Below are 27,920 nucleotides of genomic sequence, written 5' to 3' on the forward strand. Positions count from 1 at the left end.
AATACTCCAGTCAGGACTTGACCATAATCCTAAATTTTCTCAAAGTCCCCCAGAGATTATCAGCACCCCCAATCAATAGGAAGTAGTCTAGAAAACTATGCCCACATTCCCAAAAAATGGGTTATGGATATTTATTATCATTTAAGAGGGGTTAGTTACAAGTTGTTACTGATAATGGTCATGGAAAAAGCTGAACAAAGGAGATTAGATTTATGGATCTCATTCTAAAAAGAAAAGGGTAAATAGAAGTGATAGGATAAAAGGGTAGATTATTGAATCTACTTTAATCCAAAAAACAACTATTAATCTTATATATTCTACATTAGTATGGATTTTGGTTGGTTGATACAAATTTAAAGTTACTTTTGTTATACTGTATGTGTATTTCTACTCTTGTTTAAAGTATTGTGTTTATGCAGCTCAATTAAAAATATAATGTATAATTAAGAAATACAGATTAGGGCTGGAGAGATGGTTCAGAGGTTAAGAGCACTGGCTGTTCTTCCAGAGGTCCTAAGTTCAATTCCCAGCAACCACATGGTGGCTCACAACCATCAATAATGAGATCTGGTGCCCTCTTCTGGCATACAGGCATATTGTATAATAAATAAACCTTAAAAAAATACAGATTAATAGTCATCTATAATAGTCACCCATATCTAGCAAACTTATGGTCATGTTAGTTAGGTTTTCTAGGTATACAGAAATATATTTCAGATAGATAGGTAATCTTCAAACACTTCAAAGACCAACAGAATATGGCATTTAAATGCTTTAATAACTTAGGCTTTTTAAGACAGTGAAATGTCTGTTTACAGAAGTGTACCTTTCCTTTTTCTATTTGCATGAGCTCCTATTAATTTCTCAAAAACCCAGTTTGGACTTCAATTCAGAAAAAGTTAGTCATTTCTCTCCCCATCACGTATTTTGTTATACACACACATTTACTCAACACTTGAGAAGTATGTCCTGACCATTTCCTAACATGTCAGTGACTGCTAAGGAATCTTACCATCATGGTCCTCTTGGTGAATAGATGTGACACAAGCCTATCAATTCACCAATCTGTGAGATAACTGCAGACACACTAGTCATCATCACTGTATAAATGAGGAAACAGAGTCCTACTTCAGGATAACCCTCTTGTACACTGTTAAGATTTGTCACTCAAATTGGTTTAATAAAACACTGATTGGCCAGTAGCTGGGCAGGAAAGTCAAACTCAGAATGCTGGGAAGAATGCGGAGTCAGGAGTCACCAGCCAAATGCAGAGGAAGCAAGATGAGCATGTCATACTGAGAAAAGGTACCAAGCCATGTGGCTAAACATAGATAAGAATTATGGGCTAATTTAAGTGTAAGAGCTAGTTAGTAATAAGCCTGAGCTACTGGCCAATCATTTATAATTCATATTAGGCCTCTGAATCATTTACGTGGGAAACAGCTGTTGGGTATTTGGGAGTTGCTAGCGGGACAGAAACTTCCCTCTGCAGCATCCCAGGCAGTTAGGGTAACTTCCGAGGGGTTCAGAGTGCACATACAGTGGATTTTGTCCTCACCCCAGCAGAGCTAACCCACAACTATTTTGACTAAGTACAGACATTTAACAACAAGTGGATAAACATGGTGGTGCTTGGTCTGTATGGCACAGCTCAGAGTGAACACTAGCTAGTTTTCCCTCCAGCTCACTCCCTCCTTGCACAGGACTTGACTGCAGTTCATGTAGCACTGTGATGGAGAACTTGCCTCGAATGCATGAAGCCCTGGTTAAGTCTTCACACTGCAGAAACACTGAAAACGAACAAATCATCAACAAGAAGCCCCACTGGAATTACACCCATGCCTATTCACTGTCCCAGGAACTTGTCAGGCAGTTTTAGCTTCTTCCAAGAGGACACATTTCCTTATTCATTGGAATCAAATACAACTTACCTCTGAGCCACCATTCTGCGGCTATATTGAAAATTCATTTCCTGTAGCCCCTCTGACCTTTCCTAGGACCATAGAAAGGTTGAGCGGGTGTCTTTTCTTCTTAAATCATGCTTTAATATAAAATGTTTCTGCCTAACTTTCTGCCACAGGGTCTATCTTTTTGTTTTGTCTTGAGATAGGGTTTCTCTTTGTAGCTTTGGAACCTTTCCTGGAACTCACTTTGTAAACCAGGCTGGCCTGCTTCTCCTTCCCAAGTGCTGGGATTAAAGTGTGCGCCACCACTGCCAGGTGCCACAGGGTCTAAATCCGTGTCCTCAACTTTCGTGTAGCAATTGCTACTCTTGGTCACTCCCCTGTAACTGTAAAACTTCCTTCCTTGATTTCTATGATTATTTTAATCTCTCAGGCCCACTCTTTCTCAGTCTTGTTAGCCCTCTCTGCTCAACCAGAAAATGCTGTAAGCGCTCAGAGCTCACTTATCTGTCTATATATGCTTAGATAATATCTGGCCCAACAGCTGTCCTTACGGAGATACAGAACAGTCAAAGTCCTGAGAATAAGAGATCAAGTGATCAGCCCTAAAGGGGAAATCTGTATCAACACCCTTCTCCTCCACCAAGGCTCAGGGAATTTACTGAAAGATGAAACGGTAAGAATGCAAGAGCTAGGCTGGTCTAGTGGAAGTCGGCTGTCCCCCAAGAATGTAAGAGCTGGGGGTGGTAAAGAGTGTTGTGAAATGCTCCCTTCTGGATATGGCAAGGTGTTCAGTAGCTGCACTTACCTGCACAAGACCAGCCAAAGTGCCAGCACAGAGTGGGCGGGTAATTTCCGGGCCCCACCCCTTGCTGAGCTCTTGGCAAGTGGGAAATGGCCAGGTGAAGAAGATCGTTGAGGATGTAACCCGTGGTAGGAGGGAGTCCTATGCATGGTCGTCCCACACCCATGCACATGTAGACTCAGTTGGCTGTTTTAAAAAGGCGCGAAATTGGGATGGCTTTTGACTGCCGTGTTCACCGCTGTTACCAGCTCAGCCCCTGAAGGCTGGCTTACATCACAGCTAAATGATCAACACACACTGACCGACACTGTTCTTCCCTGCTATAAAAGCCACAAACAACCAGCAGTTACTCTTTTGTTTTTAGTGGAGAAAAGTAAAACCGGACTCCACAAAGTGCTTTTTTTTTGACCCGGGAAGCGTCGGTGTCAGCTTGTGCGGCTGAGGCGGACGCCGCGGACGGACGCTGGGCTGGGCGTGTTCTCTGCAGGATAACTCCGAGCTCTAACTGGTGGGGCCGCCCTTTCCGACCCGCGGGCCTGCAGACGGACCACACCTCTTCCGCCAGCGCCCCTCGGCGGGCGCCGAGGGCTGCCGAGTGCGCATGAGCAATTCAAAGCGGCGCGGGAAGACTCGCGCAGGCGCGTCCGGGGACTGGCTCGGCCGGCGCTCCCGGCGGCCGCGACCGTGGACGTCCCGGCTCCCGTGAACCGTGAGTCTCTGACAGTGTGCGCCACCGCTCTGGACTGTGAGGGGTCAGGAGCGGACTCTCGACCGGGACTGAGGTTCTGTCGCCCCGCCAGCCTCCTGGGAGCTTCTCCGCGGGCTCCCGCGGCGGCAGGAGGTGCGCCTGCGCACTGCGCTTCCCGTTGCCGTGCGGGTGTTCCCCGCGCTCGCCCAGGCCGGCCCATTCATTCTTCGCTGCCCCGGCGGTCCGGCCGGGCGCTCGCGGTTGGCACCGAGCCGCCCTGGGCCGGTTTGAGCGGGGCCGTGGGCCAGCCTCCCGGCGTGCAATCTCCTCCCGGGGCTTCTCGGGTCCAACCGCGGTCCCTCCCCAACAGCCGCCGGCGGGCGGGTCCCCACCCCGGCCCGCGGGAGTTCCCGCCCAGCCCCGGGCCAGCGACGCCTCCCGGGCTGGGATTGGGACCCCTGGGGAGAGGGGATTTTAATGTTGGTGCCCGTGCCTGGGTCAGCGAGTGACTTCGCCTTCCTCACAGTGTTCTGATTCCCACAGCGGCTGCACTCCCCGGTGGACATGCCTGTGTTGTAGCTGACCTTCTGCACCCCAGGTGTGTGTGGTGGGAGCCTCCTAGGGTACTCAGATGGAGGAGCCCATGGCGTTTTCTTCCCTGCCTGGCTGTGACAGGAGTCCTGCTGTCGACTCGTTAAAAAGATATGAGCAGAATGTGAAACTTTCAGGTATGCACGGGCGGCTGGCGAGTCTGCGTTTTCTCATTCGTTAAAAACTAGGAGGAAAGAGAAGCTCCCTTCAAATTAAATTACTGTCTCGGAAATAAACAACAACAACAACAAAACACGAACACCTGACTCTTAGGTCTTCATGTGTCCATGTAGATTCATGAAATCTAGATTTAGGATTGGATTGCATTTTAAGAGGATTGAGCCAAGTGGTGGTAGTGCACACCTTTAATCCCAGCATTCAGGAGGCAGAGGCAGGCAGATCTCTGTGAGTTCAAGGCCAGCCTGGTCCACAGATCGAGTTCCAGGACAGCCAGGACTGTTATATAGAGAAACCTTGTCTCGGGAAACCAAAAAAAAAAAAGGGATTGGAATCCAACTTTGTCCTTTTAGATGAACTTGGTTAGGTCCAAATGTTAGTGACTTTCTAGGGAAACAGGTTGTGTTGGTTTTAGAAACTGATAGGGAAGGAATTTTAAGTATTCAGAAACAATTCACAGAATGGAATGGTTTGTAGCAGTGATGGAACACCACTTCTCACGATTCAAGATGATGACTGAAAGTACGGGATCTTAGGAACTAAAACGTGCCCCTTCAGCTGGGCATGGTGGTACACATCCATAAATTCAGGTGGCGGTGGAGGCACGAGGATCAGGAGTTCAAGCCCAGCCTGGGCTACTTGAGACCCTGTCTCAGCCCCACCTCCAGAAACAATGTATGTCTTCATAAAATTGTGCACAGTGCCCATGTGTCAGTGTTCATTTAACATACGTGTTTTTAAGCAGAAGAGTCCCAGTTGACTGTATTCTTTCCTAAAATCTAGCCATCCTCTTTGTCCTAAGAAAATTTAGTCTTGTCCAAGAAGATACTAATTTTGACTTTTGATTTATGGTATGCACTTTATTTGTTGTCCGCTGTTCTAAGAGACACTCCAGATTAACTTCAGGCTCTGTTGCATCAGGGAGGAACAGTTTCTATGAACTGAACCCCGAACAGCTGTATTTATGGATTGTTACACAAAAGGTTGTGTGTGTGTGTGTGTGTAGGGGGGGGGACAAGTTCCTCATACCAACGCCCTGATCTAATCTGTATGTTTCCTGAAAGAAGCATCACACCCTTGCAACTCTAGTTCTTACTGTGCACTGTGTGCAGTACCCAGTAAAGCAGGACGCTCCAGGTGTGCCAGGGCCTTATTGTGGCCAGAGCCATGCAAGACCACAAAGCTTCTTCAGAAAAACACTCTAGAGATAACAGAAAACAATCACCGTTTCCTGCACTGATTTCTTTAAGGTCTAAGTACTTAAAACAACTGTTCATGCTGATGTTTACCTTAGATACAGTGAAAACAACTATTTCATTCTAATGTTTATCCTAGACACAATGATCCTACTACTTTTTCCTCTGTAGTTTGTAAACTCCCAAAAGCTTTAATGTCACTTAAAAAGCATAATGTCACATATTTTTGGTTTCTTTTTTTGAGACAGGGCTTCTCTGCGTAGCTTTGGAGCTTTTTCCTGGAACTCACTTTGTAAACCTGGCTGGCCTCGAACTCACAGAGATCCACCTGCCTCTGCCTCCCGAGTGCTGGGATTAAAGGTGTGCACCACCACCACCGCCGGGCTTGTATTTTTGATTTCTTGACTAAAACTAAACTGTTATTTATTGTCACAATGAGAACCCCTCTCAGTGTCCCCCCTCTCCATGGTGATGAACACCACTGTTACTGTGATTTAAAAGCTTGAGGCTCCTCTTCCCTTCCTTGTTGAAGTACCATTAACTTCTTTAACCTAAACTGTCTGCTTCCGTTCCTCTTAGATTTCCAGTCCATTTTATATGCTTTAGATTGATCTTAAAATACTACTGTTGCCTGGTTTCCCCTGTCCTTTATTTTTTAAAATAACTTATTTTTCAGTCTGGCTTTTTTTTTTTTTTTTTTTGGTTTTTCGAGACAGGGTTTCTCTGTATAGTTTTGGTGCCTGTCCTGAATCTCACTCAGGACCAGTAGACCTATAGTACCAGGCTGGCCTCAGACTCACAGAGATCCTCCTGCCTCTGCCTCCCGAGTGCTGGGATTAAAGGCGTGCACCACCACCACGCGGCATCTGGCTTTTTTTTTAATTAATAAATACACATACATACATACGCAATAGCATAGTCATATTCTTGTATCACAGCATTCCGTATTCATTTTGGCCTCTCATTCACATTTTTCATCGACTGGAGTGTGTGAATGCATGAATCTGATCTGGTTCTAGAATTATTTTCAGAGGAATGCTCCTTTTCTGATATCTTGAAAATGGGATGAATTAGGGGGGTGATTTTTATTTCTGGTTTCAAAAGTTTTGTAGCTGTTATGCAACCCAACTTAGGCCATTGCAAATAGTGCCCATGATAACTTATAAAACATGCCGAAATTTTATCCATGAGTTCTTTACTGTGACTCTTAATAAAAGCGAAAGCCATGTCAGAAATACCACTTTAGGAAAGACTAGTAGATGAGGTCCAGGCTTACCATAAGTCAGATGAGATAGATCATGAAGCAGTTATGTGCCTACATTACCTTAACTCCTTATTGAAGTTTCAGCTTTTTTGGTGGGGGTTTTGGGACTTTTTGTCTATCTTTGCATATGTAGAACCAAAGAGGATCCAGCCCACAGTAGGGGTTTGTTAGTATTAAATGATATAAAATAAATGCCTAGTATAGCAGATGAATAGCAAAGGTCTTTGTTTAGTAGTATTGTTGAATTTTTGTAATAACAACAAATTATTCATGCTTATTGAAGAAAATTTAGGAAAATAAGAAAGCCTAAGTAAAATATTTCCAGTATTTAGTCCTTTAGTTGTGTGTGCGTGTAGATAGAACACACATATGCACATGTATGTAGAGGCCAGAGGACAGCCTGTGCATCATTCCTCAAGTACTGCCACCCTTTCTGTTTTTAAGACAGGGTCTCTTTGGCCTGAAGCCTGCCAGTTTGGCTAAGCTGGGTTGCAGGCGTTCCTCAGAGATCCGCTTTTCTCCACTGCTCCGGCCCTGGGATTAAAAGTGTGGGCCACCATGCCTGGCTTTTTGACATGGGTTTTGGGATCAGACTCAGGTCCTCATACTTTTCAAGGCAAGCATTTACCAACTAAGCTATCTTCCTGGGCCTAGGATATATATTTTAAAATTAAGTTGGGATCATAACATATTTCTAACTTTGTTTCCCCCTCAGTGTTAGGAGTAGGATTCAGAGTTTTGTGTTTTTAGGCAAGTACCCCACCTCTGAACACCACACCCAACTCCTCTGTTCTATTTTGCTTAGTATATATTTTGAAAATTTCTTAGATACTTAACTATTCTACATCTTCGTTTAAATTTCATTGTTTAATATGCTGTCATTTCTTTTTATTGTTGAAGCTTTGAATCATTTTCAGTTTTTCCCTACTAAGAAAAATGCTGCACTGCATAGGTGCCAGGCAGCAGTTGGATTAAATGCTTGTTGTTTCAACAAACTTGTTTTTTATGTTGTATGTTCCAAGTTTAAGGACAAAAAAAATATTTGATGAAAGAATGAAGTTTAAGCCGGGCAGTGGTGGCGCACGCCTTTAATCCCAGCACTCGGGAGGCAGAGCCAGGCGGATCTCTGTGAGTTCGAGGCCAGCCTGGGCTACCAAGTGAGTTCCAGGAAAAGGCGCAAAGCTACACACAGAGAAACCCTGTCTCGAAAAACCAAAAAAAATAAATAAATAAATAAAAAAGAATGAAGTTTAAATTATATATGCCAAGTGTTTCCTCATAGTGTTCAAGTAGAGGGTCTGAGTACCCAAGTGCATTCTTTACAGTAAGTACAGGATACCTGAGTGCATGCTTTACAGTGGGTACAGGATACCCAAGTGCATACTTTATAGTGGGTACAGGATACCCGAGTGCATGCTTTACAGTGGGTACAGGATACCTGAGTGCATGCTTTTACAGTGGGTACAGAATACCCGAGTGCATGCTTTTACAGTGGGTACAGGATACCTGAGTGCATGCTTTACAGTGGGTACAGGATACCTAAGTGCATGCTTTACAGTGGGTACAGGATACCTGAGTGCATGCTTTATGGTGGGTACAGGATACCCGAGTGCAAGCTTTACGGTAGGTACAGGATACCCGAGTGCATGCTTTTACAGTGGGTACAGGATACCTGAGTGCATGCTTTACAGTGGGTACAGGATACCTAAGTGCATGCTTTACTGTGGGTACAGGATACCCAAGTGCATGCTTTACAGTGGGTACAGGATACCTGAGTGCATGCTTTATAGTGAGTACAGGATACCCGAGTGCATGCTTTACAGTGGGTACAGGATACCCGAGTGCATGCTTTTACAGTGGGTACAGGATACCCGAGTGCATGCTTTACAGTGGGTACAGGATACCCGAGTGCATGCTTTACAGTGAGTACAGGATACCCGAGTGCATGCTTTACGGGGGTATAGGATACCTAAGTGCATGCTTTACTGTGGGTACAGGATACCTGAGTGCATGCTTTTACAATGGGTACAGGATACCTGAGTGCATGCTTTTACAGTGGGTACAGGATACCTGAGTGCATGCTTTTACAGTGGGTACAGGATACCTGAGTGCATGCTTTACAGTGGGTACAGGATACCTAAGTGCATGCTTTACAGTGGGTACAGGATACCCGAGTGCATGCTTTACGATGGGTACAGGATACCCGAATGCATGCTTTACAGTGGGTACAGGATACCCGAGTGCATGCTTTTACAGTGGGTACAGGATACCCGAGTGCATGCTTTACAGTGGGTACAGGATACCTAAGTGCATGCTTTACTGTGGGTACAGGATACCCGAGTGCATGCTTTACAGTGGGTACAGGATACCTGAGTGCATGCTTTATAGTGAGTACAGGATACCTGAGTGCATGCTTTACAGTGGGTACAGGATACCTGAGTGCATGCTTTTACAGTGGGTACAGGATACCCGAGTGCATGCTTTACAGTGGGTACAGGATACCTGAGTGCATGCTTTTACAGTGGGTACAGGATACCCGAGTGCATGCTTTACAGTGAGTACAGGATACCCGAGTACATGCTTTACAGTGGGTACAGGATACCTGAGTGCATGCTTTTACAGTGGGTACAGGCATCATCTTGGTTTGTCCATGACAGTTTATACCTGTTGTCACAACATAATTACAAATGCTCTCTTTTTATTCTTCAAAGATTTCCAGCTTGTATGAAATTATATGATCCCCTAAGTATAGGAAATTAAGTCAGTATATAAAAGTCCCAAAATAAACATGACATACTCCTATGCTATTACTCCATGATGAGATCGAAAACATACCCAAGTGATGGATACTTAGTATCTGTTATATGCCGGCATTTTTCTAGATGTCAGAGATAAATCAGTGATTAAAGCATAAGTTAATGTTCTCAAGCCAAATATAGCTGGAAGTGGCGGCACAGCCTTTCATGCACTTGGGATGCAGAGGCAGGAGGATCTCTGAGTTTGAGGCCAGCCTGGTCTACATAGCAAACTCCAGGACAGCCGGGACTGCATAGACCCTGTCTCAAGCGCCCCTCCAATGTAACTATTATAGTTAGAATAGTAACAATTATTATAGTCATACATTTAGCATTTACCGTGTGACAAGCTTTGTGTAAAGTGTGTGTACACATTTATTTTAATCTTCTAAATAATCAAATGACATGGAAACTATTACAGCCTTTTTATCCCAACTTTTATTTTCTTCTGTAGATGATAAAACAACAGCTATCGTAAAACGAATAGAAAATCTCTTAATTAAAAAAAAAGAAAAAACAGCTATGGAGCGATGTAGCTCAGTGGTAGAGCGCTTTACTAGTACGCACAAGGTTTGATCCTCCACACCACAATAATAATAATAGTGATATGTGTACCTGCAGACAGGAAACCTAGATTCACAGATGAGATGGTATACAGTGGCTCCACGTTTCCGACTTAGGTCCCCATCTCCAATGTTGTGTTACGTTGCCTCCTGTATTGAAATCGTGTGGAGTTTCCATCTCACCACGGTGAGGGCAGCTTGACTAAGTTGTGCGTTAAGTGGGTGATTGTGGCAGAGAGAACACTGCACTGGCTCTCCTTGGGCTCTGTCACCTCTGACTCTTGATGGTCCCCTTCACATCTGCCTTCTACTTGTCATTTTTCTACTTTAAACTTTGTATAGCATTCACTTATTCTCTGCTTTGCCCTTTTAGGTTTCATTGTGTTTCATTAACTCTTCTCACCCCAATCATTCATTCCTTTTTCAGTGTCTCTGCATACACAGCAAATGTTCTCTTTCATTTTTCCACATTAGAACACAGCTGGGCGATGGTGGCACATGCCTCTGATCCCAGCAGTCAAGAGACAGAGGCAGGTGGATTTCTATGAGTTCGAGGTCATCTTGGTCTACAGAGTGAGTTCCGGGACAGCCAGAGCTATACAGAGAAACCCTGTCTTAGAAAAAAACAAAAGCCGGACGGTGGTGGCGCACGCCTTTAATCTCAGCACTCGGGAGGCAGAGGCAGGTGGATCTCTGCGAGTTCGAGGCCAGCCTGGTCTACAAAGCGAGTTCCAGGAAAGGCGAAAAGCTACACAGAGAAACCCTGTCTGGAAAAACCAAAAAAAAAAAAGAGAAAGAAAAAACAAGAAAAGAGAGTAAGAATGTCTGTCTCTTCTACTAGACTAAAATCAGGGGGGAGCCCAACTGCACCACTGTGTTCATTTTAAAAGTGTACTTGTTGCAGAACGTTTTAAAAGGTAGTAATTATGAGTGAGTGTCTGTAGGCATCAGTGGTACCTCTCTGATGCTGAGCAAATGATGTAACTTCTCTGACTAGATACCTGTATCTGATTTTAGACAGGGTTTCACTCTGCACACTCTAGCTAGCTGCCTCAAACTTGCTATATAGACCAGGCTGCCCTCAAACTCATGGAGATGCCTGCCTCTGCCTCCCAAGTGCTATGCCGCCATGCCTGGCCAGATATTCATTCTTACTGTGCCAACATCATAGTGCTGTTACGAAGATTTGAGGGCCAGGCAGTGGCATGTGCCTGGAGTCTCAACATTCCGGAAGAAGTAGGAGGAGGATTGCAAGCTTGAAACCAGCCTGAGTTACATAGCAAGACTGTGTCAGAAACGAGGAGCTACAGGATGGGTAGTGCTTGCCTAGTGTGAGCCCTGAGTTCTGGCCACACCGCTGCAGAGAGAAAAAAAAACATCTGAGAAAGTAATGCATGTGAAAGCACTTTGAAAATGCCTTCAGCTTTGAGTATGAATAATTACTGAAACTGGCTCGTGCTTGGCTTCGATTCTACAGTAGAGTCTGAAGATTCTTAGGTGGTTCTTTTTTGTATCAGTAGTTTATTAGATTTTACATTACTGCTTCCACTTATTGTAGCTATGTGTACTTTTGTATTTAGCTAAAATTAGCAGTTTTTCTGGGGTCAAAAATAGAGGATGCCATTAACTTTGGGAACACATTAAACGAGTTTTTCCCCCACAAACTAGAGAACCTTAGGAGACTGTCTTCCTAAGATAGACTGACCATTCTGTGCCAAACACTTTCCCGCCTGTAAGGTTTTGTGTCTGATGGAGGAAGTCGTTTTCAAGATGATTGCATTGTGCCCTCACTGTACCATCTAGTGATCACAGCATACAGTGCGTGTTTAGTGTTTTCATTTTATATTTTGGGGGTTTATTTTGAGACAGTCTGGCCTCAAATCCACTATGTATTTGAGGCTGGCCTTGAACTCCTAATCCTCTTGCTTCCATGTCCTAGGTGCTGGAAGTACCAGCATGTACTAGCACACCCCCCTTACAGATTTTTTTTTTAACTTTTCCACTGTTCTCTTCCCTTGCTGCCCTTAAGCTCCTGGAGCTCAAATGGTCTTCCTGCCTTAGTGCCCTGAGCAGTTGGGACTACTACCTGCACCACCTTGCCCGCTTTAGGTCTTTTTCTGCTTTAAACTTAGCATTTTCATCTTAAAGGCCAAACATGTACTAGCAGTGTATCTCTTAGGGTGTAGCTCCCACACAGTGGAATGTGCCGTGTTTAATTTGGGGCTGTCTTTTTATTTTTCCTGCTAGTTATTGTTTTGCAACTTGAAACTTTTTAGCAACTCTGAGGTTTTAGTGTTTATCATTTTGTGGTTAATTACTTGGTGTAAAATGTATTTCATTGATTTATCGTTGAACCTAAGAAATTATAAGCTGGGCAGTGATGGCAAATTCCTGTACTAGTACTTGAGAGCAGAGGTGGGAGAATCACAACCCTTGTCACAAGACCCTGCCCAAGCCTGGCAGTGGTGGCACACGGCTTTAATCCCAGCACTCTGTAAGTTCCAGGCCGGCCTGGTCTACAGAGCAAGTCCTAGGACAGCCAGGGCTGTTACTCAGAGAAAGTCTGTCTCAGGGAGGTGGGGAGGGGCAGCGACCCTGTCCAAAACCAACATGAACAACAACAAAAACCTTAACTACCTGTCGTTACAGATGCTAACTGTAAATTTTTCCTTCCTTCATAGGCATTAAAAAAGATATTGAGAAGCTTTGTGAAGCTGTACCACAGCTTGTCAGTGTGTTCAAAATTAAGGACAAAATCGGAGAAGGTAATTTAAGGGTGTATTTTACTATTGTTAAACTGTTGAAACCATGATAATGTTGGTAACTATGGTAACAGATTTTCTCCCCCTTGGAAAGAATGAAAGTAATAAATATTTAGGATAAAACAAACAGTCATAACTTAATGTATTATTCCATTAAGATATTTATTAATCTTATAGCATTGTTTACCGTAACATTTTTAAAGCCTAATATGAAAAATCTACTCAATTGCTTCATAGGCACCTTCAGCTCTGTTTATTTGGCCACGGCACAGTTGCAAATAGGACATGAAGAGAAAATTGCACTGAAACACTTAATTCCAACAAGTCATCCTGTAAGAATCGCAGCAGAACTTCAGTGTCTGACAGTTGCGGGGTAGGCAATTTAAAGGCGTTTCACCTGAATTGACTCTACGTGGTTTATATTTACGGTAGTTTAACAAGAATAATGAGGCTGTGCTTAAATTACAGTTTCCAGTCACCTGTGCTTTGCCCCATACCTTGCAATGGTTAAATTTCCATTCATCCTTTTAGAGGGGATTTCTCCTGAGGTCCAGGATGGCCTCCTGTTCGTATTCCACCTCTACTTGTAACCTTCCTTCCTGGCAAATAGTCAGCCTTGGCTTATGACCTGGGCTTGTCTTAGTGGGAAGAACTGTGTGCATCTCGAGAACTGACAGCCTTGTCTCCTGTGATAGTCTTAGGACGGAGTCATTTGTCGTTTCTCTCTGCTAGGTCAGTCCTGTCAACATCTGGGTGTGGTGACCGTGCTCCCCCGCCTGCAGCTGACCTGTCCTCTGCTCGCACTGCTGTCCTTGCTCTGCAATGGCCGGATTTCTTCAGTTACTCACATGGGCCATTTTTACCTACACACTGCTCTTTGACTGCACACTCAGTGTTGCTCTCTTTGTTGAACATAATTGACTTTCTTAGTTGACACAAAGTAATTGCACATTTATACAGTATGATATAATGATTTATACAAGCAAATAATGTATAATGATCCAATCAGGTCCAGTAATGATTCTGTCTCCTTAAAGATGTATCTTTTTTTTGTATTTCAAACCCCAGATGAAATGTGTAAATAAATTGCTCTGAACTCTAGTCACTCTGCTGTGTGGTCGAGCACGAGGCCTTACTGCTGTTAGCTAGATGTATTTTGATAACCATTTTCCAACCTCCTGTGTGCCCTGCCTACTGACCTTGCCCTCTAGTGATCCTGTTTACTTCCTGCTTCTGTGAGATCCTCTTTATTGGCTTCCAGATGTGAATAAGATAATGTGATAATTTTTGTCTTTCTGTGTATTGCACCCATACCCAGATGTGTACATACATCCCTAAAGTTTAACCTGTCTTGCCTAGCCAGAACAACCAGTCCAGCAAATTTCTCACCTGCCTATGTGTAAAAGGCACTACATCTGTCTCCTCAGTTGCTCAAACCAGCACGTAGATACCAACCTCAGTGTCTTCATTTCACTCCTAAATTGGCATCACCCAAATCTGGCATGCCTATGATCCCAACAATGCCAAGGCAGAAGTTATCTCCATGAGTTTTTTGACCAGACTGAACTATAGTGTGAGATCCTAAGCCAAAAAAAGGTATCTTTTCTGCAAGTCCGTCCTCAGTGCCTTTCTTGGCTTCCCATCTTGAAAGATGCGGTAGTTAATGTGTGGTCAGCTTGGCTTAGGATGCTTCCTTCTCTGCTCTGTTGGTGACTACATTGACCTCCCCATCTTTTACAGAGAAGTCTGGAGTAGTGAGTAGGAGTACATCTCTAGAGGAACTGCCTGGATTTGATCGTACCTTCCTTCCTTAACTCCTTTGGGAAGTTCTTGCCTCGTTTCCTCACTTGTAAAATGGGGTGGAGGACGACTTTTTCCATGAGGGTGTCGTGAGACTGAGGTTTTGGGTTTTTGGGGGTAGGGGTTGTCTTTTAACTGAGAAATTTTTCAAACAATATATTCTGATCATGGTTTCCTTTTCCCCCAGTTCCTTCAAGGACCTTCCCATTCCCCCAACTCCACACTCTCTCTCTATAGAAAGCAAACAAACCAAAGAACAGACTAAGGCCAGGGGTGGTGGTGCACACCTTTAATCTCAGGAGTTGGGAGGCAGAGCAAGAGGATCTCCGAATGAGTGAGTGAGTGAGTGAGTGAGTGAATGAAAAAGAACAGAAAAATCATGAGAAACATGCACACACATACCCAAACAAAACCCACAAAAATTCAAGGTCAGAAACCATAATATATAGAAACCATAATATATAGGCAAAAGGCTAGTAAGACCAAAAAAAAAAAAAAAATGCCCACACAAATATGAGACAAAATGTCTATAAAAATGCATTGAGTTTCTTTTGTGTTAACCATCTACTGCTGGGCATGGGCCGCTCTGAGTGTGGTTAATATATCATGAGATTCCACTGGCATCTAATTTCTATGGGAACTAATTTTTCCTTTGCACGGGGGTGTCAGTTGCGGACAGCTCCTTGGTTAGGGTTGGGAGCCTGCATCTTGCCCCTCTTCCCCCACGTCTCTGGGACCCCATCTGGCTTGAACCTGTGCAGGCCCTGTGGTTTATACGTGCCTCAGTCACTGTGTGGAAGGCATTGCATCTTTGGAGTCGTCCACCCCCTCTGTCTCCTGCAGTCTTTCTGCCTCCTCCTGAGCATTGTTCGCTGGGCCCTGACAGGAGATGTTGATGGACGCATCCCATTAGGACTCAGTGTTTCAGAATCTCTCAGAGCTTTGGCAGATTATAATGATGGTCAATGAATGCTACTTTTTTTTTTCTCAGTTTTTTGAGACGGTTTCTCTATGTAGCCCTGGCTGTCCTGGAACTCATTCTGTAGACCAGGCTAGCCTCCAACTCACAAAGATCTGCCTGCCTCTGCCTCCCGTGTGCTGGGATTAAAGGCATGTGCTACCACTACCAGCTATTTATTTTTAAAACCTATTGCAGGAAATATTTTATCTGCCAGTTAGCCTTGTTATCTGCCACTTTCCCAGTTAAAACTGCAGCTACCTCATGTTTGGATTGTTACAGTAACCTTGTAACTGGTGCTGGTTTTGTTCGAAAGTTTTCTTTTATATGTCAGTTAAATGCTTATATTCACTAATGTGATTTTGCATTTTCTGGTAGTAAGTACATGTGTATTGCTAAAATAATTCATTTCTTAAGGCATAAAGTTACAGTGCATCTGACTTTCCCTCTAAAGTTCACTGTGCGTTTCCCACCAGGGGGCAGGACAACGTCATGGGAGTTAAGTACTGCTTCAGGAAAAACGATCATGTGGTTATTGCCATGCCATATCTGGAACATGAGTCGTTTTTGGTAGGTTTTAATAGTTTGGTAACTTTAATTAGCTAATTGTTTAGTTGAATAGTTTTGTGACTTCATTCATAACTTTATTTTAGGACATTTTGAATTCTCTTTCCTTTCAAGAAGTACGAGAGTATATGTTTAATCTCTTCATAGCTTTGAAACGGATTCATCAGTTTGGTATTGTTCATCGTGATGTGAAGCCCAGCAATTTTTTGTATAATAGACGCCTGAAAAAGTAAGTGGGAAGAATCCTGGAAAACACAGTTGAATTTGCACTGTGGAGTCCATCTCTCAGACATACAGTGTGAACAACCACAGTGTTCACGTGGTTTCTGTTCAGGGTTTTATTGTGATTGGGGAGAGAAAATGCAATGAGGAAAATGAAATTATATTAATAACAATGTACATCATGAGATGTGCAATTAGATAAAAGAACTTAGAATCTGGCCCATTCTGACCTTGGAGCCCTTGTTTCTAGGCTTCGTATTCTTGTTTTTTTTTGTTTGTTTGTTTTTTTGTTTTTGTTTTTGTTTGGTTTTTCGAGACAGGGTTTCTCTGTGTAGCTTTGCACCTCTCCTGGAACTCACTTGGTAGCCCAGGCTGGCCTCGAACTCACAGAGATCCGCCTGGCTCTGCCTCCCGAGTGCTGGGATTAAAGGCGTGTGCCACCACCGCCCGGCATCGTATTCTTGTTTTAGTAAATGGGACACTGGACAACATAGTCAGCTTTCTGTTTTAACACCAAAGTTGTTATATGTGTATTTTTGTTGATTAAATATGGAAGAGATGTTACAAGCTAAAAACAGTATATTATGTGCTATACTTAGTATGGTAAGGAAATTCAGACTAATTCTGTAGCCCTGTGTCTTCTGTAATTTCTTTATACTTATTCCATTAGAAAGTACCCATTGTAATGCCCTTTTTTCATACTGAACAGCCAAGGATTCTGCTTTCTGTCTCTTACTCATCACTCCTCTGCCTTGTCTCTGCAGGACCTAAGTAGAGAGAAAGTGCTTAACTGACTGGTCACTTTAAGGGTTCATCTTTCTCTGATTTTCAGTCTTAGCTATTAAGTTCTTGAGAATTTTTCTTTCTTTCTTTTTTGTTTGTTTTTTGTTTTTTGCTTTTGACTATTATAAATTCTTTTTTACTAATTTATTTAACTTTATTTTATGTGCATTGGTGTGAAGGTGTCAGATCCCCTGGAACTGGAGTTATAGACAGTTTGAGCTGCCGTGTGGTTGCTGGTAATTGAACCTGGGTCCTCTGGAAGAGCAGCCAGTGCTCCTAACCGATGAGCCATCTCTCCAGCCCCCATCCCCTATTATACATTCTTATTTCTTCTGGAGTCAATTAGTTTCTGAATGTGGTTTGAGAGCAGTACAGTGTTACTAATTAAGTTGCTATAGCAGGGTGATAATACTTAATTTTGCTTCTTAGGTATGCCTTGGTGGACTTTGGTTTGGCCCAAGGAACCCATGACACAAAGATAGAGCTTCTCAAGTTTGTTCAGTCTGAGGCTCAGCAGGAAGGTTGTCCACGAAACAAGTACCATGGAGTCACTGGACACAAGGGCTCCCTGAGCCGCCCAGCACCTAAAAATCTGGATCCGCAGTGTGCCGCAAAAACTTCTGTCAAGAGACCCTACGCGAACACACAGAGCGCACAGGCTCACGTTAAGCAAGGGAAAGACGGAAAGGTTCTGCCTTTTACATTTTCAGATACAGACGTTTAGGAGTGCTGTCCACCAGCCACGGAGGGGATGCAGTGCTAGGGTGGTGCTTGAGATTTAAAAAACCTCTGTTGCATGTTTCCGTTGGTTAGTTTTTTCACTGAGATTGTACTCTGTTTCAGACCAAAATACCCTACTTGACAAACTTAGTCTCTGCAGTTGTAAGTTACATTATATGATAAAGGGGGGCAGGTTCCCTGTATGTTCAAAATTTAGATGTCCTTTCTCCTTTTTAAAGAAAGAGGTAAATTATACAGGAATTCTGAAGTGTCTGCCTCCATCTTAGCCTCACAGGAGAATGAAGCTTCTGCAAGTGACTTTAGAGACTGTAGGTTGTGTGTGTGGACTGTGGTGACATTGTGTGTGTGGACTGTGGTGACATGGTGTGTGTGGACTGTGGTGACATGGTGTGTGTGGACTGTGGTGACATTGTGTGTGGACTGTGGTGACATTGTGTGTGGACTGTGGTGACATTGTGTGTGTGGACTGTGGTGACATGGTGTGTGGACTGTGGTGACATGGTGTGTGGACTGTGGTGACATTGTGTGTGTGGACTGGTGACATTGTGTGTGTGGGCTGTGGTGACATTGTATGTGGGCTGTGGTGACATTGTGTGGACTGTGGTGACATTGAGTGTGGACTGTGGTGACATTGTGTGTGTGGACTGTGGTGACATTGTGTGTGTGGACTGTGGTGACATTGTGTGTGTGGACTGTGGTGACATTGTGTGTGTGGACTGTGGTAACATTGTGTGTGGACTGGTGACATTGTGTGTATGGACTGTGGTGACATTGTGTGTGTGGACTGTGGTGACATTGAGTGTGGACTGTGGTGACATTGTGTGTGGGCTGTGGTGACATTGAGTGTGGACTGTGGTGACATTGTGTGTGTGTGTGTTACTAGTTGTCTAGACTATTCCCTCCTTTCACAGTATTTTGGTGCCTGGGAATGGCTTGGATGCGGCTCTTTTGTCACCGTCACTTAACTCTAAAGCTGCGGCAGAGTACAGCTGGCAGAAAGTGTTACAGATGTGACCCTTATTCTCCTGTTTTTGTTGGTATTGTAGGAGGGATCTGTAGGCCTTTCTGCCCAGCGCTCTGTTTTTGGAGAAAGAAATTTCAATATACACAGCTCCATTTCACATGAGAGCCCTGCAGAGAAAGTAAGTAATGTAGCTTCGTAGTCACGCGTCAGTCAGCCGCACGCTGAGGAGCTCAGGGGATCCACTAGAGTTAGCACTAGAGCATGTGGTAGAGTTTGGCTTTGGCAGAAGGTATTTTTACTCAATTCAGTAGTCTTTAATTTTTTCCTGAACTTTTTTGGTGGAGTTTTTAATTCTGATTAGCTGTTGCTGTTCTTTCTCTAGAGGAGCATTGAGAACAGGGTTACACTTCCCGAGTTCCCAGCACCTCACAGTCCCCACACAGTCGGTAAATGTACCTGTAAAGTGCCTTCAGGTTAGGTGATTTCAAGTTGACTTAAGGACCCTGTGACAGCCAGAGCTCAAACAATGGATGACGTAGTGTACTGCAGTTACAGTTCTGAACTGGAGTTAGACCTTGGTAATTAGTCATTGTTAGTACTGCTGTAGTGCTCCTAGTATATCGAGAACTGTTCTAACAGTCTCAAATACCTGCCACGCTAACTAGGTTATTAGACAGAAAACCCCAGAAAGCCAAACCTTTTTTTTTTAAAGACAGGGTTTTACTATATAGCCTAGGTTGACATCAAACTTGGAATCCTCCTGCCTCAGCTTTCCTAGTTCAGCTATTACTAACATGTACAACCATGCCCAGTGGCCTTAAAACATTTTAATAGAGAGCTGTTGAATTGCAGTCTGGTAGCTCCTGCAGCAGTTTTGAATGAAGTTTATGCTTTTGATAATGCTTTTACCATGCCAGCATTTGAAGGCATCATGTTAAATGTCGTGGAAATAGAAAATACAGCTTTTTTTTTTTTTTTTAGCTCATAAAGCAATCAAAGACTGTGGATATAATCTCAAGAAAGCTAGCAACAAAAAAGGTGGCCATTTCTACAAAAGCTGTGACTAGTGTGATGAGGAAAACTGCCAGTTCTTGCCTGGCTGTCCTGACCTGTGACTGTTACGGGACAGATAAAGTCTGCAGCATTTGCCTGTCGAGGTAAGGTGTTGACGTTCTGTAGAGTCACAGCACGTTGCCAGACAACATTAGAACTGGAAACAACTGGTGGGATATTGGTTTAGTGAGTGAAAGCGAGTAAATGTGGGCTGGTGCACAGCAATCCATTAGACAAGTAACAGTTGCCATGTATTCATTTGATGAAAACACGTTTGCTCTCGCGTGCAGCTGAGGGTGGGTGGAGGAGGCTCTTGGAGAGATCTCTTGCAGAAGCCCTTGTTTCTGTCAGCTTTACTCCAGCCTGTGTTGAATAACCAGGACCAAATAATGCTTCTTACTCCTCTCTGCCTTGAAAGTTTTTCCTTTAGACTTGGTTTTTATAGATACTTCCTGATTAACTCAAATCTACATGTGAATAAGTATATCAGTAACTCAAGATCCCCAAAAAAACAATTTTTATATAAATTCCTTTTGTGTTCTGTTTTTCTATTACAGTTTTTATTATCTACCATCTGTTTTTATACTTGGAATTTGTGTTAAAATTGTCTGGGATAAGGCCAGTGTTTGGGGCTTGGGGGGGAGAATGAATAAAATCCAGAATGTTTTTTTGTTTTGTTTTTTTTTAAAGATTTATTTATTAATTATGTATACAATGTATACGTGTACGCCTGCAGGCCAGAAGAGGGCGCCAGATCTCATTACAGATGGTTGTGAGCCACCATGTGGTTGCTGGGAATTGAACTCAGGACCTCTGGAAGAACAGCCAGTGCTCTTAACCACTGAGCCATCTCTCCAGCCCCAAAAATCCAGAATGTTTATCGAAGTCAGTTTTCAGTGCTTATAAGAATTTTATTTATATTGACACAGAATTTTATGTGAACTAAATTGATAGCTTATTTTTTGGACTTAACATAGTTCAATGTTTTTCTGTTTGTTTGTTTGTTTGTTTTTTGAGACAGGGTCTCTATGTAGCCCTGGCTGTCCTGGAACTCTTAATGTAGACCAGGCTGTCCTGGAGTTCTTATCTGTGTAGAGCAGCCTAGCTTCTGACTCCCAAGCTCGGGTGGATTACAGGCGTGCACCACCATGCCCCACTAACGTAACGAGGTGTCCTATTTCCTCCTCATCAGGCGGCAGCAGGCTGCCCCTCGGGCAGGCACACCAGGATTCAGAGCGCCGGAGGTCCTGACGAAGTGTCCTAACCAGACCACAGGTACACAGCCCAAGTAGGGATCTGTTCACACTGCTTCTCCCAGATGTGTACTATTTCGTCACCATCGCTGGTGCCTGACGCTGAGCCCTGCTAGTGCAACTTCCCACTTTGAGATATGTGTTTCTGTATGCAACTTTCTGATCTGAATGCTGTATTTTTTAAATGACATACTATATCAATCAGGGAGGCTTGCTCAGTAGTTTTTGTCAGCATCAGAATTATAGCACTTACCTGTTAATACCTCAGAAGTTTTCTGTGGTACAGATAATTTTTTTTGATTAATTATTTTGTTACCACGAAAATAATGCAATAGCAGTTAACAGATTTTGAAAAAGAGAAAAGGTTTCTAGAATCCAGAAAGTCATAGAACTTAGAAGACACCTTGTCAATGTACAGGTGACTCCTGTTGTGGAGGTGGGACCTGGAGACACCATGTTAGATGAACGAGGTGACTCCTGCTGTTCACTTGGATCATGGGCTTTGAAGAAATCATTCATTCATTATGTACCTGTCCTGTGCTTGCCAATGATGTAAAAATGAGTACGACTCTGTTTACATTGTAGTAGGACACACATGGTCATAGTTACAAAATGACTTGTTGAATGTGGTGATAAAACTCTATAGGGGCATCTGTTCTCACCCAAAGGGGTATGAAAGCAAGTTCATAGAAAAGATGACCTCTGAGGAAATACTGTGGAGTTGGAGATTGGCATTGAGCATGACCTGAGAAACTCCAGAAACAACATAGTCTAGCTGTAGAGGAAACCGTAAGTTCAGTGTTTTGTAACGTAAAGTGGAATTCAGGAGGTGACTGGAAGTCACTGGGAAGACACAGATTCCGTGTGTTAAACCGCCCGGCCTGCGGGCCAGTCGATGCCATTCAAGGAAGACCGTGAGGGTTGTGCTCTAGGTCCCTGCAGATGTGCAGAAGAGCAGCTTCTGGAGGCTAGTATCCTGGAGTGGTCCAGGTGAGGGGTGAGGGATACATGAATGATGGCATTGGCACAGGAATGGAAAAATTGAGTAAGGAATTGACAGCCGTTAGTAGGTGTTGGTTGTCAAAACTTGTGTGGGGTACCGAGGGGAAAGGCATCAGGGTGTTTGTGTGACTAGCCTGAGGGATGTAGATGTGTACCCAGAAACAAGATAGAGAATACGGAGAGCCTGGTTTATAGGGACAGGTAAAATTGGACTGAGCCATAGCTGGTTTGAGATTTATGGCACATCCAGTAGAATGTCCTGCAGAGGAGCAGTTCAGTCTGAGTCAGGGAAGAGCAGGAATGGACACGCAGCTGAGCACCGGTGTGTGGGTGATGAGATATATATATATGATATATATACAGCTGCCGCTGTCAAGTGGGTGGAGCCTGAGGGGAACATGCAGGGAAGAAACTGGAATGCTGAGGAACCTCAGCACAGGGTGGAGGAGAAGACACTGAGGGAGCAGACCATGGTACAAACGAAACTAAGAAGGACAGTGCTGAGTGGCCGCACTTCGTACTGGGACAGTCAGGAGGAAGTGTCTCACTGAGAGGAGGCCACCTGCACTGCCAAGGCGCCATCTTGAAAAGTATCCGGATGTCTTCCTGAATGTTGAATTGTTAAATTTCCTTTAAACATATAAAAAGTACATTTACCTACAATTTTCTAATGATGAAATATTTCTAATTCTAGTTCAAGAGAGAAAACTATTTCGCAGGAAGAGTATTGAATTAGAGTTGTGGTTATACATTAAAATCTCCCAAGAAACTTAAATACCTATTCCAGAACTACTTGATGGGGATTCTGTTGATTCAAGCCCGTGTATCCTAACTTTTACGGCTCCTAGGATGATACTAGTTCGCAGTAAAGGTCTGCAGCTACCGGCTTAGATGGTCACACGTTCACAAGCTCAGGCTGGTGGTTTTTTTGGTTTTTTTGTTTGTTTGTTTTTTTGTTTTTTTTTTTTGTTTTTTCGAGACAGGATTTCTCTGTGTAGCTTTGCGCCTTTCCTGGAACTCACTCTGTAGACCAGGCTGGCCTTGAACTCACAGAGATCCGCCTGGCTCTGCCTCCCAAGTGCTGGGATTAAAGGCGTGTGCCACCACCGCCCGGCCTCAGGCTGGTTTTTAAAGCTTATTTTCTGTCACAGCGATTGACATGTGGTCTGCAGGCATCATCTTCCTCTCCCTGCTCAGTGGGCGGTACCCATTTTACAAGGCCAGCGATGACTTAACTGCTTTGGCTCAAATCATGACAATTCGGGGATCCAGGGAAACCATCCAGGCTGCTAAAGCTTTTGGTAAGTTCTATATCCTAGAATAAGGCAGATTCTTTTGATTATCACCTATAAATTGCTAAATAAATTGTTATAAAATTCTCCTTGCAAATAAACTTGCTCAGTATGCATAAAGTCATCTACTCTTAGGAAATTATTCACTTGCTTGAAAACAGTTATTTTCTTTAAAACAAAATCATTTGCTATTACAGAGTACTAGTGACTCTGGTATTAAAAGCTGGACTTTACATTTCTTTGTCAACTAGCTAGAAGAAATCAGCTTTGTAATCTTAACTCTTTGATTGTAACTTGACATTTATTATATAACTGTTTTTAATAATAAATTTTAATCTGTTGTCTATTAAACATCAGGTATTTGGCACTGAAGTAAGGACCACTGTCAGGGAAGATAATAGAAATGTGTATTACTAGTCCTTAGTTTCCTTGGGTTAGAGTGGCCGAGAGTAAAACAGGTAGACCTTTCTTTACGGCATATTGTCTTATGTGTATGTCATTTCTTTAGTTTTTGGACAGGGTCTCATTGTATACCTCTGGCTGGCCTGGAACTCACAGAGAGCCTCCTGCCATTGCCTTCTGAGTGCTTATATTACAGATGTGTGATACCACACCCAGCTCTTGAATTTAAATATTAACAGCACAGGTTAAGACTGAGATAACACAATCTATGGGGTACCTGAGAATTACTTCATCCTTTGCTCTAGTAGCCCAAACTCAGAACCCACCATGTGTCTGTTCTCCAGGTAGTATTGTAGTTGTTACTTCCCAGCTTAGGTGCCCTTCTGTCGGTGGATGGTACGAGTAACTAAGTTGCTGTGTGCCCAGCCCCAGGACCAGTGGTCCTTGAACAGGAATACATATCAGGATTGACTGACAAGCTTTAAGAGCTGCATACGTCTGTCCCTACCCTGCCTACATGGAAAATACAATTTAGAAAAATGGAATGCTTATTAGGACTGCTTCTGTTTAGAATAATGACTCTTAAAAATGCCCTTGCTTTGGAATACCAGTTGCCAAGGTCTAATGTGCCAGAAAAACTGTGTGGTGGTCTTTAGGAGTGTCTCAAAACAGACTTGCCAAAAAGTATGTCAGCAACACTGACTCTGCAGTTTGTGCCTGCCAACCTATCATAAGAAAGTTTTGTTCCGCACTAATAGGCTGAAATAGTGCTCACAAGAGTGACATGGTTATCTTGAAATTCAGATCACATTACAAAAAATAGAACATGTTTACATTCGTTCTCAACTACTTAAAACGTTCCACCTCCCATTAAGCAGCTTTAAAAGAAGGTTGGGGATCCAGAGTTTGTCAGCCAGTACCAAACATTTTGTTGAAAAGTTTGAATTTCCCTCATTGATAGTCCAAGTTATTATAGTGAGGGCCAGTTACGGAATTAGTGCAGTCAGATCAGTGCCACCGATGTGCTGTTTCGTGACGGTGCTGACTTGCCAGTGTTGTGCAGAGCCTCCCTTTGTAGGTGGTCAGTAAATACTCGTGGAGTTGTACTGAATAAATTCAAAGAAACTCGGAGCTGAAAACAGTGCCCGACACAGTATATCCTGGCTGAGTGTGTGCGTTAGGTTGTTTCCCTCAACACTTTATTTAAACGTACTCTTGGTCACGTGCTAAAATTTGTGTGTACAGAGCCTAGGACGTGCTGAACTTCCTCTTATATCAGAACCAGCGATAGGTTAAGGAATCAAACTGTATGGCTGTCCTCCTCGGGCTGGGATCTCCTAGGAAAGTAGAAGTGTGTTTGGAAAGTGGGAATGGACTCGGGTGTTACGTTCTCACTAAGCTCAGCTTGTGCTAACTGCTTCCTTTGCTCCCTCCCTTCCTGCCCACTTACCCTCTTTCTGTCTAGTAATTATCGTGGGTATGTAAAGGAGGCTCTTAGAACCAAGATTGCTTTGTTGGCAAGCTGCATCCTTCAACAGGGAATCTCCATGTGCATCTCATTGTTTAAAGCTGCATTTCTGCTTAATAAGGAAGTATATATAGTTCATGATTACCTGTTTCTGTCCTTTTTTGCCCATTCTGATAATAAGCTAATGGCAGGTTATTTTAAAGACATTTATGTTTTTAAAAAATTGTGTGTGCTTGTGGAGGCCTGAAGTTGACACCAGGAGCCTTCCTCGTTTGCTCTCCTTATTCACGGAGTCAGGGCTTGGTGATATGGCTAGTCTTACAAGTCAGTTTGCCCTGGGAGGTCTCCTGTCTCTGCTCACTGAGCACCGGAATTACAGATGTGCCGCACACTCACTAGGCATCTGTGTGGGCTGTGGGGAGCAGAACTCCAGTTCTCACACTTAGTGCAGCCGCACACTCACTAGGCATCTGTGTGGGCTGTGGGGAGCAGAACTCCAGTTCTCACACTTAGTGCAGCAAGTGTTTTTTCCACTGAGTTACCTCCCCAGCCTGACATTTATCTTTTTGAAAAAACCTGAGGTCTGGTTTGTTGATTGATTTATTCATGAACGTGCCTGGGGTGGGTACCAGGCACTGTTTATTGTGAGCTGGCAGTAATAGATCTTAAGGCCTAGTCCAAGGAAACATTTACTGTTACAGATGAAGTGTTGAGAAAAAAGAAAGGGTATGGAGAGGATTCGGCTACTCTTCAGGATAGATTGTTCTAGAATAGCATCCAGAATATCCCGGTAAATAAAGGATCTAGCACAACAGACAGTATCTCGTGTGTACAGGAATGGATAGGTTACAGGAGCTGGATAACATCTTAATCTTCAAGGAGCTCACAGCCTTGTAGGTGAGACAGACACAGTAAAGGTAACAATTCAACCCTCCCTGATGAACAGAAACTGAGCAGGGACTTTCTGAATACAGACCTCACAAATACGATTATTGCGCCAAGCAGAGAATGTACACAGGACTATCTTAACACACCGAGGCCTGGAGAGAAGCTGGCAGTCAGCTTGATGCCTGGCACAGCTCCATAAATCCCTGCTTTCTGTTTTCTATCCCCTACTTGGTAATCTGGCTTTCAGTGTGAAGGTTGAATACATTCATAAGGCACATGACCTACATGTTTCTCATGAATTCTTGTGATATATTCAGGTAATTTTTTTTTTTCTTTTAGGCAAATCAATTTTGTGTAGCAAAGAAGTCCCAGCACAAGACTTGAGGAAACTCTGTGAGAGACTAAGGGGTCTAGACCCTAACACTCCCAAGTTAGCAGTCAATCCACCAGGCTATACTTCTCCAGAGAACACTGACCATAAAGCTTCTTACCACGTACAGACATCTCCAGCACAGCCCTCAGAGGATTCCTTGAATAAAAGGGACAGTGATGGCTGTGGGAGTCGTCCCAGGGAGTGTCCTGCCGACTTGGAAGGCTGGGACACAGTACCTGATGAAGCCTATGACCTGCTTGATAAACTTCTGGATCTAAACCCAGCTTCTAGAATAACAGCAGAAGCAGCCTTACTGCATCCGTTCTTTAAGGATATGCGCTCCTGATGCGGTCTCCTTTCACGTCTGCTATGTGTTGTGAGGTGGGGTAGCTGAGCACAGGTTCCAGGGAGGATGAATAACTTATTTTCAAATTATAGTGTTTGCTCTGGTGTCAAATTGTAAACAGATTAAGAATTATTAAATGTCCAGGGGAGTCCTTAACATGATCTTTAGTTAAACCACCAAGTAGAGGCAGAGCTTTAGTTCCCTGTTTTCTCTGCTTCTGGAGCAGCCTTAGCCTGAGGCACAGGTTCAAGGAACAAGTCATATGATTCACAGATATGACAGGGAGTAAAGAGTGAAAAAGATTGTTTCCAGATCGGTGTGGTCTATGCTGTGTGTGCATGGGGAACTGTTCTTGGTGGTGCGTAGGAGAGACATGATCTTTCCTATAGGTGTGCATATATATAAACACAAACAATGACTGCAGAGATGTGGGCAAATGACACCACTTCAGACAGTCATTGTAAGTCATGCGGTGCTTACTGCAGAGTTTCTGGTGCTTTTTAAGTGTTACATGTATTTATATTGGGAGCCTAATAATGTGCATATTGTTGATAAGACAGAAGTGCTCCTTTTTCTTTTGTGACCATTTTTTTCTCACCATCTTAGTTTATTTAATTAGGTAGCTACCACAAGGAAAGGTGAGCATACACCTGGGAACCTGAGGGTGTTGTCTGCCGGGAGCATCCAGATTTCTGCATTCTGTTCTGAGTTGACCTTGCTCAGGGAAGAATGGTTCCTGGAGTCTCGGGTGGACTGGGAAGAAAGATAATGAAGTAGACAGAGTAACGAAGGACGTGCACAGCATTTGTGCATTTTTACACTCACCTGCTCTGTGTCTGTGACAGCATGCCAGGCTTCCCAGGGGTCGGGAGGGTAGACTTGCTGAGGAGTCCCCTTTGTATGATCACAGGCTCTAGGGAACTGTTACTCACCCAGAAAATTCACTTTCCTGTTTTGAACACTGATAGATCAATGGTGTATACACATTTTGTCTTATGCTGTATTTTTTTTAAACTTGAATGTCTTGGGGATATGTATTTAATAATAAACGTTTCCTTTTAGA

The 27,920-nt window shown here is 43.5% G+C and overlaps 1 protein-coding gene and 1 long non-coding RNA gene across 4 annotated transcripts in view; one reads left to right on the forward strand and one right to left on the reverse strand.

Annotated features, from left to right (window-relative positions):
- The window catches only part of LOC128108708 (uncharacterized), a 28,679-nt gene extending 25,569 nt beyond the window's left edge, over positions 1-3,110 (reverse strand). The window contains exon 1 of the long non-coding RNA XR_008217595.1: positions 2,713-3,110. This is a non-coding gene — a long non-coding RNA (uncharacterized LOC128108708). The remainder of the gene's footprint in view (positions 1-2,712) is intronic.
- A 205-nt stretch (positions 3,111-3,315) lies between these two features.
- Cdc7 (cell division cycle 7) lies at positions 3,316-27,920 on the forward strand. 3 transcript variants are annotated; one of them, XM_052735666.1, is made up of 12 exons: positions 3,316-3,418; positions 3,941-4,125; positions 12,665-12,748; positions 12,983-13,118; positions 15,980-16,073; positions 16,157-16,299; positions 17,505-17,763; positions 18,863-18,958; positions 19,762-19,937; positions 21,026-21,108; positions 23,240-23,389; positions 26,478-27,920. In XM_052735666.1, exons 2-12 carry the CDS (start codon positions 4,029-4,031, stop codon positions 26,855-26,857), a joined length of 1,698 nt encoding a protein of 565 aa, XP_052591626.1. In that variant the 5' UTR covers positions 3,316-3,418; positions 3,941-4,028; the 3' UTR covers positions 26,858-27,920. The 3 variants fall into 3 exon arrangements, with proteins under 3 accessions (XP_052591626.1, XP_052591625.1, XP_052591627.1); XM_052735665.1 differs by having other exon boundaries at positions 3,354-3,550; XM_052735667.1 differs by lacking the exons at positions 3,316-3,418; positions 3,941-4,125; positions 12,665-12,748 and having other exon boundaries at positions 12,998-13,077.

Source organism: Peromyscus californicus, unplaced genomic scaffold (genome assembly GCF_007827085.1).
Source record: "Peromyscus californicus insignis strain IS unplaced genomic scaffold, ASM782708v3 Scaffold_13__1_contigs__length_99412109, whole genome shotgun sequence".
Taxonomy (NCBI): Eukaryota; Metazoa; Chordata; class Mammalia; order Rodentia; family Cricetidae; genus Peromyscus; species Peromyscus californicus.

Bases quoted from the DNA above. Each gene is read 5' to 3' on its own strand.
- Cdc7 (XM_052735666.1), top strand. From the start codon at position 4,029: ATGGAGGAGCCCATGGCGTTTTCTTCCCTGCCTGGCTGTGACAGGAGT. The intron at 13,119-15,979 runs GTAGGCAATTTA...GTTTCCCACCAG, and splicing joins CAGTGTCTGACAGTTGCGGG to GGGGCAGGACAACGTCATGG. The intron at 18,959-19,761 runs GTAAGTAATGTA...TTTTTTTTTTAG, and splicing joins ATGAGAGCCCTGCAGAGAAA to CTCATAAAGCAATCAAAGAC.